This window comes from Entelurus aequoreus, linkage group LG08 (genome assembly GCF_033978785.1).
Source record: "Entelurus aequoreus isolate RoL-2023_Sb linkage group LG08, RoL_Eaeq_v1.1, whole genome shotgun sequence".
NCBI lineage: Eukaryota > Metazoa > Chordata > Actinopteri > Syngnathiformes > Syngnathidae > Entelurus > Entelurus aequoreus.
Window position 1 is genome coordinate 50,821,225 of NC_084738.1, and position 15,563 is coordinate 50,836,787.

At 40.4% G+C, this 15,563-nt stretch overlaps 1 protein-coding gene across 1 annotated transcript in view; it reads right to left on the reverse strand.

The window, feature by feature from the left end:
* LOC133656401 (gamma-aminobutyric acid type B receptor subunit 1-like) overlaps positions 1-15,563 on the reverse strand; it is a 501,080-nt gene that overhangs the window by 131,946 nt on the left and 353,571 nt on the right. The window contains exon 7 of the mRNA XM_062057486.1: positions 1,681-1,847. Coding sequence (XP_061913470.1) covers positions 1,681-1,847 — 167 coding nt within the window. The remainder of the gene's footprint in view (positions 1-1,680; positions 1,848-15,563) is intronic.

A 15,563-nucleotide genomic window follows, 5' to 3' on the forward strand; every position in this document is an offset into this window, starting at 1 on the left:
GCGCTTCCAAGTCGACTAGATATAGATTAGAAATTACAACGGTGGAGGATTTTAGCATGCATGTGCATGTACGAGCCAGTCTGCCCCACAACAAGAGGATAGAGAAAAATACGGAACTTACTGACTACAACTTTGGACTACAGCTGGATAAAAATGGTGGACTCACACAAACCTCTTCAGGTAAACCACTACCATATTTAGAGATACTCTCTGACATAACTAAGGCAAAATATAAGTCTACAATTCCAAACGACTCTTTTGACACAACTTTGAAAGAAGGCAACATCGTTTTAAAAACATCTCTGCCATGCCTCCATGGTTTGATTTCATATTTTTGGGACTTAAGGGGATCACCAATGCACCAAAACAGGTGCCAAAGGTAAGGTAAGAAAAGCAGATTTTTTTCTTCAAAATTGTACTTCTTTAAGGCACTACCAGTTTTCCGTTTGTGGTACTGCTTTGGTGAGTTCGGATTGTGTGTTATAAAATAGTTATTTCTCTGGATATGGTGTCCATATGCCAGGCACACAATGTTAAAATTGAAGTTTTCAGTGATGCAAGGTGTAGAGGTACAAAACCCAAAACCAGTGAAGTTGGCAGGTTGTGTAATTTGTGAAATAAAAACAAAATACAATGATTTGCAAATACTTTTCAACCTATATTTAATTGAATAAACTGCAAAGACAAAATATTTAATGTTCGAACTGAGAAACTTCTTTTTTTTTTGTGCAAATAATCATTAACTATAGTTACTGACAGTGGTTTTCTGAAGTGTTCCTGAGCCCATGTGGTGATATCCTTTACAGACTGATGTCAGTTTTTGATGCAGTACCGCCTGAGGGATCCAAGGTCATGGGTATTCAATGTTACGTGCAGTGATTTCTCCAGATTCTCTGAACCTTTTGATGATATTACGGACTGTAGATGGTGAAGTCCCTAAATTCCTTTCAATAGCTCGTTGAGAAATGTTGTTCTTAAACTGTTCGACAATTTGCTCACGCATTTGTTCACAAAGTGGTGCCACATCCTTGTTTGTGAATAACTGAGCATTTCATGGAAGTTGCTTTTATACCCAATCATGGCACCCATCTGTTCCCAATTAGCCTGTTCACCTGGAGGATGTTCCAAATAAGTGTTTGATGAGCATTCCTCAACTTTCCGAGTCTTTTTTGCCACTCGTGCCAGCTTTTTTGAAACATGTTGCAGGCATCAAATTCCAAATAAGCTAATATTTGCAAAAAATAACAACGTTTTCCAGTTCGACCGTTAAGTATGTTGTTTTTGCAGTCTATTTAATTAAATATAGGTTGAAAAGGATTAGCAAATCATTGTATTTTGTTTTTATTTATGATTTACACAACATGCCAACTTCACTGGTTTTGGGGTTTGTACAAGTATCAAATTGTTCTAACTTTTGGTTCGTTACAGACGGGTACTGATTTTCCACACAGTACACATTAAGTGAGGGACAGAACGTGTGCTCCTCATCTATTCAGTAAACAAATGAAGAAACAAGCTTGGGGCGGCATATGAGAGAACAACAAAGAGGATTCCAAAGCACTTCCAATGATAATGCATCATCCAAGAATGTCTCATTAGTTTTTAGTTCAATATACAGTGCATGCAGTATGTTATCCAAAAAATGCAGTTTATACATCGATATAATAAGAAAAAACTCACCATACTGTCATAATGAATGAGCTCCAGTTCATAGTCTGGCAGTATATCGGTCCTTTCATTCACCAGAGCCAGGGCCATCTTAGCGGCAGGGAGGCAGGCTTGTCCTCCAGGCCAGCCTCCACTCATGGGAAAGAGAGCGCCAATGTAGAGCTTCTTCTTGCCTAGAGCTGGACAAGAGCAGGACAGGAGCACAGCGAGTGTCAGAGTCAGAGACAAACCGAGAGTGGAAACGCTGTGAGGGTTGATTCGGTTCAGCGGCGCCATGATGGCTGGAGGTCCTGCAGTTCAGGCTCAAAACTATTTGATGAAGTGTAGTTTGTTCCAACAGAACTTTTTGAGGCTTATGAGTGAGGAAATTAATCCATCAACACTCAAGGAAACATATTACTATTAGGTAATGACTTTGTCGGATGGGGAATAAACCAGTGTTAGTCCCAGGTAACAGAACTTCCAGATGTTTCTTTCAGCTGCACTTTGAACTTGTCTTTGAACATTGCCCAAGGTGCTGACACTCTCAAGTTCAGACCGTTTCTAGGAACGCCAACAAAAATGTATCAAAAATCCATTACAGCAAAAGAAGCCTGCAAGGGTTTGATTGCACTCGGAGCCACTTGGTATCCGTTCGTCAACCGGACTACATTCCCGGCTCCAAATGGGCACACTGGTTCTGGAGCATTGCAGAACACGAGCAACGTCTATTTGATTTCATACAGTGGAGGGAAACAGGAGAAACCAGCTGTCAGGAAAAGGTCTCAAGATAAAAAAAGGTATTCCAAATGCGGACTCACGGATGGAGGAAGAGGAGAGAAGGTTTACTGCTGACGGCAGACTGAGGCTGACTGCAGCAGCACAGCGGCCGCGTGTGGGTGAGGGTGAGGGGAGGAGGATGAGGAGGAGGCGGGAGTGCGGGAGGAGGAGGAAGAGGAGGAGGCTGTTTTCTATATTTCACAAACCACTTTGAATTTGCACTCCCATAACATAGCCGTCATTTATCTTCCACAACATCACCTCCACCTCTTTTGCTCTCCTGCTAACCCCTCAGCCCCCTTTTCTACCTTCATCACCGAGCATACTACTTTCACAATTCTAACAAATGCACCTCATTAATCAAATCATCATCCAGTGGTCATCAGAGCGGAATTAATTTATTCCAGGCTCAGTCCGACCACCACTAGAGGCCGTAGCTAAACCAAGCCTCAACACAAGTGCCCTGCACTGACCTGTTGCCTTTGGAGCAACACATCCCACAAAGATATTGTAACAGACCTAAAACGGAATCCTAATTCTCCCCCTTAGTGTCACGGGGTCGCAGCTCACTGCGGGGTCGTTCTCCCGGGATGCAGAACGGACAACCCCGGACAAAGCTTCCTCAACCTTAATGAGAGCAAGACCGAGATCATCATCTTCGGCTATACATCTCCAGTCTCGTTTGTCAGTGCTCTAGGTCCTCTGGGTGTAAACATCCGGTCCTCCGTGAGAAATCTCGGTGTGATCTTTGATAGTGCCTTCAAATTCACCAAACAGGTCAGCTCAGTGGTTAGTACCAGCTTTTACCATCTCAGAACCCTCGCAAAGACCAAGGCCTATCTCTCCCAGAGCGACCTGGAAACTGCTATCCACGCCTTCATCACACACCGGCTAGACAACAATAACTCACTGTACGCTGGCATTGATCAGGCATCACTCCGCCGTTTGCAGCTTGTGCAAAACGCGGCTGCCCGTCTCCTCACCAGTACCAACAAACGCGAGCACATCACCCCAGTGCTGACCTCACTCCACTGGCTCCCTGTCCGTCACCGCATTGATTTTAAATTACTTTTGAATGTTTTTAAATCCCTAAATGGTCTGGCCCCACAATACCTGACCGAGCTGCTGCATCACCATACCTCGTCTAGAGCCTTGAGGTCAGCTGACCAAATGCTTTTGGCGGTCCCCAGATCCAGGCTAAAGACCAGAGGGGACAGAGCCTTTTCCGTTGCCGCCCCTAAGCTCTGGAACAGCCTTCTCCTCCACATTAGGTCAGCCCAGAGCCTGGGTGTCTTCAAAACCCTCCTTAAGACCTACCTCTTCTCGCTGGCCTTTGACCCGAGCTGAGTCCGCCCACTAGGCCACCATTTCTAGCCCCCCCCCCTCCCACCCCTTCGCTTTAGTTGTATTTTTCAATTTGTCTCACTTTTATTATTATTATTTTTATTCTGCAAATTTTTAAACGTTTTATTCGACCCCTTTTACCGTATTGCATTTGCACTATCTTGTTTAGCACATTCATTGTTTATGTTCTTTGTTTGTTTTTGTTTTGCTTAGTTTTTTGTTTTTTGTTTGCTCCATGCTTTTTTTAACCTGTAAAGCACTTTGGTTCAATCTAAAAAGTTGTTGAAAACGTGCTATATAAATAAAGTTGACTTGACTTGACTTGACTTGAAAGCGTGAAGGTAGGAGTATGATTTATTATCACAGCTTAAACCAAAAACAGGAAACAAGCAAAAGGAAAGCGTGCCGTTCGCACGAAAAACTAAAGAAACCCAACTTAGCACTGGAATCATAAATTAGGAAATTTACTACCTGAACAAACAAGACTTACGTGGACCAGGCATGAAGCGAACAAACAGCATGAACTATGGCATTGCATCAAACAATGATGCCAGGCCGACTGACTGGCAATGGCAGGCTTAAATAATGCCTCTGATTAGTGCTTGGGTAGCAGGTGAGCGGCCGAACACTAATCAGAGACAGGTGAACATAATTAGCAACCATGGCAACCAAAACAAACTCAGGGAGGCGCACAAACAGGAACTAAAAGGAGTCCAAAACTAACAGAACATAACTAAACAAAACATGATCTAGACCACAGATCATGACACTTAGATTGTGTTTTAGAACTTCGCCCTTGGTTTTGCACGTTCACGTCGAGCAAGTGATGTCACAATTCTCCTTTAGGGTTGAGGTAAGGGCTAAGGCTTAACCCGAATACCCCCCCAAACCCCATGTTTTAGCCCTTCCCTCTTTTTTTGTGCGTTCACATCAATCAAGTGGTGTCCGAATTCTCCGTCAGGTAATGGAGAAGGGCCAAGTGTGAGAGCCGTAGAGCCCTCTAAGCCAGGCTTGTCAAACTCATTTTAGATCGGGGGCCACATGGAGAAAAAATCCACTCCTAAGTAGACTGGATTGGTAAAATCACGGCACGATAACTTAAAAATAAAGACAAATTCAGATTGTTTTCTTTGTTTAAAAATAGAACAAGCACATTCTGAAAATGTACAAATCATAATGTTGTTTTTTTTTTTACATGTCACGGTTAATAGTATTCTATCTTTATTTGTTGTTATTTATAATTTCTGAAAAAAAAAATTTGATAATGCTCATCAGTCAACTCATCTGTGTTAATTTTCAATCTATCAAGATAAAAAGATATCAAAATCAAATTACAGGATGTTATTTATGTAGTTTACTCATTTTCCTCGACTAGTGTTCTAACATCATGTGGTTTTTTTTTGTTTACAAATGTAGCATAATCTACAAAGATACAAATAATTGTTATTGCGACATCTAGTGGACACATTTAGAACAGCAGTTTCTGACATTAAAAAAAGGCGGCTAATTTTTATACTTAGCAAACTCATACCGCATTCGGCTCACGGGCCGGATCAGGCCCGCGAGCCGAATGTTTGACACCCCTGTTCGAAGCGAAGTGAGCTCGAGGACCTCCCTAGAATATTGAGGGAAAGGAGAAACTTCACATATTACACTACGCCTGCTAAAAACGATGGCAGAAAGCAAACTAAGAGTAGTCTGGGAAAGTAAGTTATACGCTTCATAGGGGTGTAACGGTCCGTGTAACGGTCCATTTCGATACGGGGGTTCCGGTTCGGTTCGGAAGTGTACCGAACAAGTTTCCACAAGGTAATCAAAAAGGTTAATAGGTAATCAAAAAGGTTAACCAACGAGCGAGATTTCTCTACAGAATTTCCTCTCTGGTCAACAAAAGCACCTTGAGGATTCTGGCGGGAACTCTCGTTCAACCCTTTTTCGATTACGCATGCACCTCCTGGTACCCTAGCACCTCAAAACCCTCAAATCTAAACTCCAAACATCTCAGAACAAGCTAGTCAGGTTACTTCTAGACCTCCACCCCAGATCCCACCTCACTCCTACCCACTTCTCTAAAGTGGGCTGGCTCAAGGTGGAGGACAGAGTTAAACAACTTGCACTGAGCCTAGTCTATAAAATCCGCTACACCTCCCTGATACCGAAGTACATGTCAAACTACTTCCTTAACGTAAATGACCGCCATAACCACAACACCAGGGGGTGCTCCACTAACCACGTTAAACCCAGATTCCGAACTAACAAAGGTCTTAACTCATTCTCTTTCTATGCCACATCAATGTGGAATGCGCTCCCAACAGGTATAAAAGAAAGGGCATCTCTATCCTCCTTCAAAACCGCAATAAAAGTTCACCTCCAGGCAGCTACAACCCTAAACTAACACCCTCCCCGGATTGCTAATAATCAAATGTAAACAATCAAATGCAGATACTTTTTCTTTTTCTTATCCCTTCTGATCTCTCTCTCTCTCTCTCTCTCTCTCTCTCTCTCTCTCTCTCTCTCTCTCTCTCTCTCTATGTCCACTACTTGATGTCCATATCCCCCCCCCCCCTCCACAACCCTGATGGTAAATAATGTAAATAATTCAATGTGATTATCTTATGTGATGACTGTATTATGATGATAGTATATATGATAGTATATATCTGTATCATGAATCAATTTAAGTGGACCCCGACTTAAACAAGTTGAAAAACTTATTCGGGTGTTACCATTTAGTGGTCAATTGTACGGAATATGTACTTCACTGTGCAACCTACTAATAAAAGTCTCAATCAATCAATCAAAAACATATTAAGTAGCGTAACGCACGTTGTGTAAACAATGCACACCGAGGCACAACACACGGCATGCTAGCAGCTAACGGGCTACGATAGACTGACCATACGTCCTCTTTTCACCGGACATGTCCTCTTTTACGGAGCTGTCAGGGCGGAGTTTCTTAAATGCCTCAAATGTCCGGCATTTTGAGTTAGGGTTGCGTGTATTTTCAATGTACGTTCAGGGTTAAGAAGGGGTTAAAAACAAAACAAATTGTGCGCGCAGCAGCATTCGTGTGGGAGGGGCAGAGACAGAGAGAGCGAGAGAGTTATGATAAACGCGCATGTGTTGCCAGGCTCTGCTTTTTATCCATAGATTTATCAGATTTAATTTTTTATTATCTATAGCAGGGGTGTCAAAAGTGTGCCCCGGAGGCCATTTGCGGCCCACAGCTAATGTTTTAAAGGCCCACGGCACATTCTAAAAATACTATTAAAATAAACAAAAACATAACGAAAGTGAAATAAAAAAGCTTAAAGGTGAAATGTAATTTAGAAAAAGTTGCAATGTGTCATGATCTGTGGTCTAGATCATGTTTTGTTTAGTTATGTCTTGTTTGTTTAAAACTCCATCAGTTTCTGTTTTTACGCTTCCTTGTTTGGTCACCATGACAACTGATTAGTTTCACCTGTCCTCATGTGACTCACGCACCTGTTTCAATCATGACATTATTATTCAAGCCTGTTTTGCCAGTGAGTCGTGGTGGCGACATTACTCTGATTTTGCTCTGTTCATGCCATTGATTCATGCTCTGCCAAGTAAGTTTTGTTTCATGTCCATAGTTTCTGCCTATGTGTTTGTTTTGTTCCCTTCGTCAAGTTTTGTGCCTCCGCTGTGAGCGCTTTTTGTTTGTACCCTTTTTTGATTAGAAATTGACAATGTTATATTCTTGCTCTGCCCATGTTGGATCTACTCTGTGTTTGCTCTGTCCATGCCATAGTTCTTGCCACGTAAGTTTTGTTTATTCATGCCACAGTTTAGTGAGTTTTTTAGTTTCATGTTTCATGTCCTAAGTTTTTTTGCCTTTGCTTTCACATGCGTTAGGCACGCTCGCCTTCGGGTTGTTTTCTGTTTTTTGTAGCAATTTAAGTTCAAGAATAAGTCATGTTCCTACCTTCTACCGATGCCCGGTCAAGTCCGTTTGCATCACGGGAAAACAATCCTCGCAGTAAGCTGCGAAAAACTCCACATCCTGACACAATGTTGACCGATAAAACAAAGCTGTTTTTTTTTATTTCAAACTGTCATTGCTCAAAACATAATTTTGAATCAATATCAATGTTATTATGAATTATTGACCTATCCAAGGTTCCGATTATTTCACATCAAATATTCCACTAAGAAAAATATTTTTGGTGGAAGATTTTGCAAATTTGGTAAATAATAACCCAAAAATGTATATTTTGTTGTTTTCTTACTGTACCGAAAATGAACCGAACCGTGACCTCTAAACCGAGGTACGTACCGAACCGAAATTTTTGTGTACCGTTACACCCCTAACGCTTCATTATTGATTTTCATAATAATGACGCTCATGGTTTTGTTCAGATGTTCATCAGTTGCTACACCATATACCGGTATTGGCTACATTTTAATTGTTTGTTATATTTGTTATCGCTTGTTAAAAGAAGTTTCATTATACTTTGCTCAAAGAGCTGTAACTATATTATTTATTGTATCAATGTAGAAAGAGTAAAAAGCACAGCCACATAAGCCACATTTTCAATTGTTTGTTTATTGTATGTTTTCACGGCTCAACAAGCCTGCAACGGGGTTGAAGCTGAATACTTGAGTGACGTCTGAATGGCTAGGGGCATATATTTAACACCTTGCCATGGCACTAGATGCTTAAGCTAAGGGGAGTGGGGGTTAAGAAGAAGGGGGAACTGGGAAGAGGGAGAATTCGGATTGAGCCAAAGTACCAAGAGTAAAGTCCTAGTACCTAAAATGTACAACAATTCTTCTCAACAAAAGAGGAGAAATATAACCTTAGAGGAAAATCTAATTTAAAACATTTGTATGATCATACAACACTTAAAACCTTTAGCATATCATTATGTGGAATTAAATTATGGAACGGATTAACCAAATAAATCAAACTAAGCACCAATATGATTCAGTTTAAGAGACTGTTCAAACTACAAGTGTTCACAAAGTACACATAACAATAATTACCGGTATGATAAACATCTTTAACCCTTTTTTTTTTTTAGATAATGATCATTCATGTATTTATATGTGTTTACTTACTATGGTATATTATTCATTTATTATTTACTTATTCACTTTTGTGTTACAGAGAACAAAGAAATGGGATGAAATTGCTATAGAATGAAAAGGGTTAGAATTAAATAAGCTCTGCTTCTTCCTACTCCTTTTTGGACTTGCTGTAATGAAACAACTGGAAACATGTGATGCATTATCGTATCGTATTGTATGCATGTTCGAAATAAACTGAAACTGAACTGAACTGAACTATAGCTGGAACTGCCAAGCACACAGGTTTTACAACTTGTACTCTAGCTCATCCTCCATGTACTCAGGCTCAAAAGGACAAGGTGTGGATCATCATTTGTCCCAAAGTTCACTGTTGTTGTAGTAGCGTTAGTTGCTCTGCGCTGTGTGAAATCATTGTACCCAGGAAATAAGTAATACTTAAAATAACCCAAATTTAAGAAAAATTTGTTAAAAATTTAAAAACAAAATTAAGAATGTTTTCCTGGCTGGAGGAAACATTGCTTTTGTCAGTCAAAATTTCAAGTCGGTTGTTGGCCACACAATGTGGCTAATGCATTGTTTCTCAAACAGAGTGCCACGCTCCCCCCGCTCATGTATGAACTGCGGATGGTTTAAGGAGCTTCTTATAGCCAGCGGATTCAGACAACAACCTCACTGAGTGCAACTCAGCACAGCATCTGGGTGATGTGGTGCGTTCAAGCGTGCATAATTGAGACCCAATTGAATGAGTTAGCTTGGATTTTGTGAGTTAGTTTGTTAACTTTTTTTCCATTGCATTTATTATTTTAAGTGGTTAAATAGATTATATTTGATCATTTCTTATTAACCATTCATGTTTTTTATTGATTGTTATTAAATGTATATATTTGATCATATTTAAACTTTTTCCCCTTTATCCTTTCCCACAATCAACTTTACCACACCAGGTGAAAATTAACAGATATTTTGTATTGTCAGGTACAAAAACTTTACCTTACTAGCCTATATAAATCAACCATTTATAGATATTTTGTATTTCTTCCATGTATGAAATATTACGTCAGTAGCGGTCTCTTTCTTAAAAGGTTTCTTGCTGGTGGTCGTGTAGCTCTATCCAGTCTTGTGCAGGTCTACAGTGGTACCTTGACAGCTCTTTGGTCTTGCCCGTGGTGGTGTATTTTTGAACAAACGTGTTTCTGTGTCTTTTGTACACATAACGAGTTGAGTTATGAGTGCTATCTTAAAGGGACAGGACCAATTTATGTGCCATACGCACATAGTCTGTGGGGGTCAGATTACTTGGCTGGTTACAGGATCAAATGCTTATTTCCCTCATATGAAATTACTTTTCACCTTTATAAAAAAATTGTATGTTATTGTCTAGGATTTTGTGTTGCATTCTGTCTCTCTGCTACAGGAACAAATCACCGTCTTCTATTTCGAGGGCTAAACTGTTTGGGCTAGCGTTCGCATTAGCTTAGCCACCTCTATTCATTCTGATGGACACGACAACATGTAATCATTGTCTCTGAAATGCCAAATGTCTAAGCAATATATATTTATAAGTCATTGTCTGGGGACAGGTTGATTGGCAACACTAAATTGGCCCTAGTGTGTGGATGTGAGTGTGAATGTTGTCTGTCTATCTGTGTTGGCCCTGCGATGAGGTGGCGACTTGTCCAGGGTGTACCCCGCCTTCCGCCCGATTGTAGCTCAGATAGGCTCCAGCGCCCCCTGCGACCCCAAAAGGGAATAAGCGGTAGGAAATGGATGGATGGATGGATGTCTGGGGATAGGTTGATTGGCAACACTAAATTGGCCCTAGTGTGTGAATGTGAGTGTGAATGTTGTCTGTCTATCTGTGTTGGCCCTGCGATGAGGTGGCGACTTGTCCAGGGTGTACCCCGCCTTCCGCCCGATTGTAGCTCAGATAGGTTCCAGCACCCCCCGCAACCCTGAAAGGGATAAGCGGTAGAAAATGGATGCATGGATGGATGTTTAAGATTCAAGCAATGGAAACATTTATAACTTTAAAGTGTCTTTGATTATGGTTATTTACTGCAAGTGTCAAATAGATATGTATGCACTTAAAGCTATGCACTTTTTGATTTAAGTATGATTGTCTATTACTTGTAATTATTTATGTAATTCTATATGTGGTGAATATATTTGAGGAATGTCATTTGGAATGTTTAATATATTCATTACGGATGTGAATCCGATACGATTCGATTATATTCCAATTGTTGGGTTCAAAATCGGTTCTCGATTCACTACGATTCTCGCAATATATTATTTGGTATAAAATTATGATAAAAACTTTTTAAAACAGGTGACAGATTACAGAGGATCTTATTGGTTGCTGAGATTTGGTATATACAGTACATGCACCGAGAAAGCGTGGAGAAGGGCTGAAGAACGTATTTTTACAAATAAATTCCAAAAAAACTAAGAATTAAAAAAAATATATATTGGAAATTCTAAATTGGAATAAATAATTCCGATTCACTTGTGAATTGATTTTTTTCAGCACCCCAAATATCTACGATGGTTGCAACTAGTGCTATTTAGATATGAATGATGTGCACATCTGAAATGCCATTTATGGCTGGAACACTGAAAATGTTAGATATACTGTAGCTCCTTACAAATTATTGTATATTTATGTATATCATGTGACATACTCAGTGGCCTAGTGGTTAGAGCAGGGGTGGGCAATTAATTTTCACCGGGGGCCGCATAAGCAACCCGAGCACTGCTGGAGGGCCACACGACAATATTTCAATTAAATTTTGCTCAATATTATTTTTGATATACCGTAAGATAAATAATAATGATGATAATAATAATAATAATTAATAATAATAATAATAATTTAATTTAACCTAACTTAACTTTATACAAAAGCAGATTGCTTTTGATGGTCACTTTATCCTGCATTATCCAACATTTTCCCCCATCAGATTTGGACAACCATCTGTTGTTAAAAATAGTTTTTAATCATATTTATTTTATATTGTTTTTTATATTGGTTTTATATGTAATTGTTTTTTCTTTTTATTCAGTCATTGGTGGAGCTAAGGATAATATTTGAATATTGTTTTTAATATTGTTGTGCAGCACTTTGGAAACATTTTGTTGTTTAAATGTGCTATATAAATAAAGTGGATTGGATTGTCACACCTGCCAGCTTGTCCCAACACGCATTTACCTCTGTGAGCAAGTCATTACCTGTGGTTGTCTCTTTAATTGACTGCATCTGAGCTCTCATCCAAAGTTAGCGAAAAACAGTCCAAGTCTCCGGGCATTATCAGCGCAACAAAGTCCAATAAGCACTCCTTAATAAACTCTCCGTCAGAAAACGCCTTACTTTTTCTGGCGCTTTTGTGAGAAATGACGAAACTTGTCCTGACGGCTGCATCTCTGGGGGTGTGAAATATGGCACAAAGTCCTTGTTGGGTTTGCAGTTTTACCATCAACGCATCAGCCTCCCTTGCGCGCGCTTCATCAGACACATTCCGGTATTTTCCCTCGTGTTTCTTCGTGTAGTGGCGATTAACATGATATTCTTTAAACACAGCAAGCTGTGTACCACACATTAAGCACACGGCTTTACCATTAATTTATGTAAAGAAATACTTGCCAGTCCAAAACACGCCATTCGTCATCAACTTTTCTTTTTTTAGCATCTCCTCACTTGTCTCTTTGCACCTTCACTCACAGGTTCCCCCCGGACATACGGCATAAATAACACATTTCAAAATAAAAGCAGCACAGTTGTATTGCGCGCACGACATAGACGTTTTTTAAACTTTATTTTGTAATTTGTAATTGCGCCGTTCAATTCACTCACAATCGCACACGCGCATACGTCCACACGGAAGTAATACAAATAACGCTTTTCAAAACAAAAGCAGCACCGTTGTATTGCACACTCGACATAGATACTTTTTGAAATTTATTTTGTAATTTATGATTGGCCTCACGCGGGCCGGACAGGGATGCGCAAAGGGCCGGATGCGGCCCGCGGGCCGTACAATGCCCAGGTCTGGGTTAGAGTGTCCGCCCTGGAATCGGTAGTTTGTGAGTTCAAACCTGAGTATAAAAATGGGACCCATTACCTCCCTGCTTGGCACTCAGCATCAAGGGGTGGAATTGGGGGTTAAGTCACCAAAAATGATTACCGGGCGTGGCCACCGCTGCTGCCCACTGCTCCCCTCACCTTCCAGGGTGTGATCAAGGGGATGGGTCAAATGCAGAGGACAAATTTCACCACACCTAGTGTGTGTGTGACAATCATTGGTACTTTAACTTTAATTTATTGGAATGTGGGTCTGTTCTTCAGGCCAGATTCTAAATGTTGGCGAGCTAACGTGTCCTGCCAGCATAGCAATGGTAGAATGATGGTGACATTAAGAATCACTGTATCGATGCAGGCTTTAAACTTCCAAACCCCAAATAATTGCTTTTGAGACCAGTCATTGTTTTACCAAGATAAAAAAAACTGCAGCACTTCTGCTATTAATGATGAAAGAGAGAATAATTCAGAGTTTTCCGTAAAGTCAAGGATATGTAAAAAAGTCCCACTGAATGCTCAGGAAAAAGATCATGTACAATTTGACATTGCGAATTGTCAGAAGAATGGTGTTAAACGTTTGCCATTATAGTCCCGAGTGCTAGATGAAGACCCAAAGGAAGTATTAAGATGAAAGAAATATGGTAGAAAAAGTAACATGGTTGTGCACTGTCATTGGTGAACAATCCACTATGATCCACAAAGTAATTTACCCTCCTCGAAGAAAAACGAAGACAAAGACAAATGGCAAAGAAGCCACTGAGCATGACAGTCAGGGAATGATCTGACATGCATCCAGAAACAATCCTCCATCTGTTTCTTATCACTGCCTACTCAGCGTAAAAGATATTGTCTCTTTATGCTGTCTCTTTTTGTTAGCCGTTTTGGAAACACTAATTTTGTGGTTTACTTTTCATTTTGTACCTTGTGTATTAGCAATAAAATAAAGTCTAGCTTTTGTCAAGCTCCGCCTCTCTTCTCTGCATTCAACCAATAGAAAATCCTCACAATAATAATGTGCACTTTGACAGAAATTCTTATTCATGCAATTTTTTATTTTATTTTTTCTCTCTGGCACTCATCGAGGACGGACGCTCCCCTTCCCTCTCCCTTATCTCTCTTGCTTGCTTCTTTTGTCTTGTCTTGTGTTAAAGGCCTACTGAAACCCACTACTACCGACCACGCAGTCTGATAGTTTATATATCAATGATGAAATCTTAACATTATAACACATGCCAATACGGCCGGGTTAACTTATAAAGTGACATTTTAAATTTGCCGCTAAACTTCCGGTTCGAAACGCCTCTGAGGATGACATATGCACGTGACGTAGCCCGGCGAACACGGGTATGCCTTCCACATTGAAGCCAATACGAAAAAGCTCTGTTTTCATTTCATAATTCCTCAGTATTCTGGACATCTGTGTTCGTGAATCTGTTGCAATCATGTTCATTGCATTATGGAGAAGGAAGCTGAGCAAGCAAAGAAGAAAGTTGTCGGTGCGAAATGGACGTATTTTTCGAACGTAGTCAGCAACAACAGTACACAGCCGGCGCTTCTTTGTTTACATTCCCGAAAGATGCAGTCAAGATGGAAGAACTCGGATAACAGAGACTCTAACCAGGAGGACTTTTGACTTCGATACACAGACTCCTGTAGAGAACTGGGACAACACAGACTCTTACCAGGATTACTTTGATTTGGATGACAAAGACGCAGACGTGCTACTGTGAGTATGCAGCTTTGGCTTCTAAACATTTGATCGCTTGACCGTATGTGCGCAACTTTTTTTTGCGTATGTACGTAACTTTTTTAAAATATATAAGCTTTATGAACCTTGGGTTAGGTGAACGGTCTTTTGGGCTGAGTGATTGTGTGTGTTGATCAGGTGTTTGAATTGTATTGGCGTGTTCTATGGAGCTAGGAGCTAGCATAGGAGCTAGGAGCTAGGATAACAAACACGCAGGTGTTTTTATGCAGGATTAATTTGTGGCATATTAAATATAAGCCTGGTTGTGTTGTGGCTAATAGAGTATATATATGTCTTGTGTTTATTTACTGTTGTAGTCATTCCCAGCTGAATATCAGGTACCGTGAGTATGCAGCCTTGGCTGCTAAACATTTGATAGCTTGACCGTATGTGCGCGTCACGTACGTAACTTTTTAAAAATATATAAGCTTTATGAACCTTGGGTTAGGTGAACGGTCTTTTGGGCTGAGTGATTGTGTGTGTTGATCAGGTGTTTGAATTGTATTGGCGTGTTCTATGGAGCTAGGAGCTAGCAGAGGAGCTAGGAGCTAGCGTAACAAACACGCAGGTGTTTTTATGCAGGATTAATTTGTGGCATATTAAATATAAGCCTGGTTGTGTTGTGGCTAATAGAGTATAAATATGTCTTGTGTTTATTTACTGTTGTAGTCATTCCCAGCTGAATATCAGGTACCGTGAGTATGCAGCCTTGGCTGCTAAACATTTGATAGCTTGACCGTATGTGCGCGTCACGTACGTAACTTTTAAAAAATATATAAGCTTTATGAACCTTGGGTTAGGTGAACGGTCTTTTGGGCTGAGTGATTGTGTGTGTTGATCAGGTGTTTGAATTGTATTGGCGTGTTCTATGGAGCTAGGAGCTAGCAGAGGAGCTAGGAGCTAGCGTAACAAACA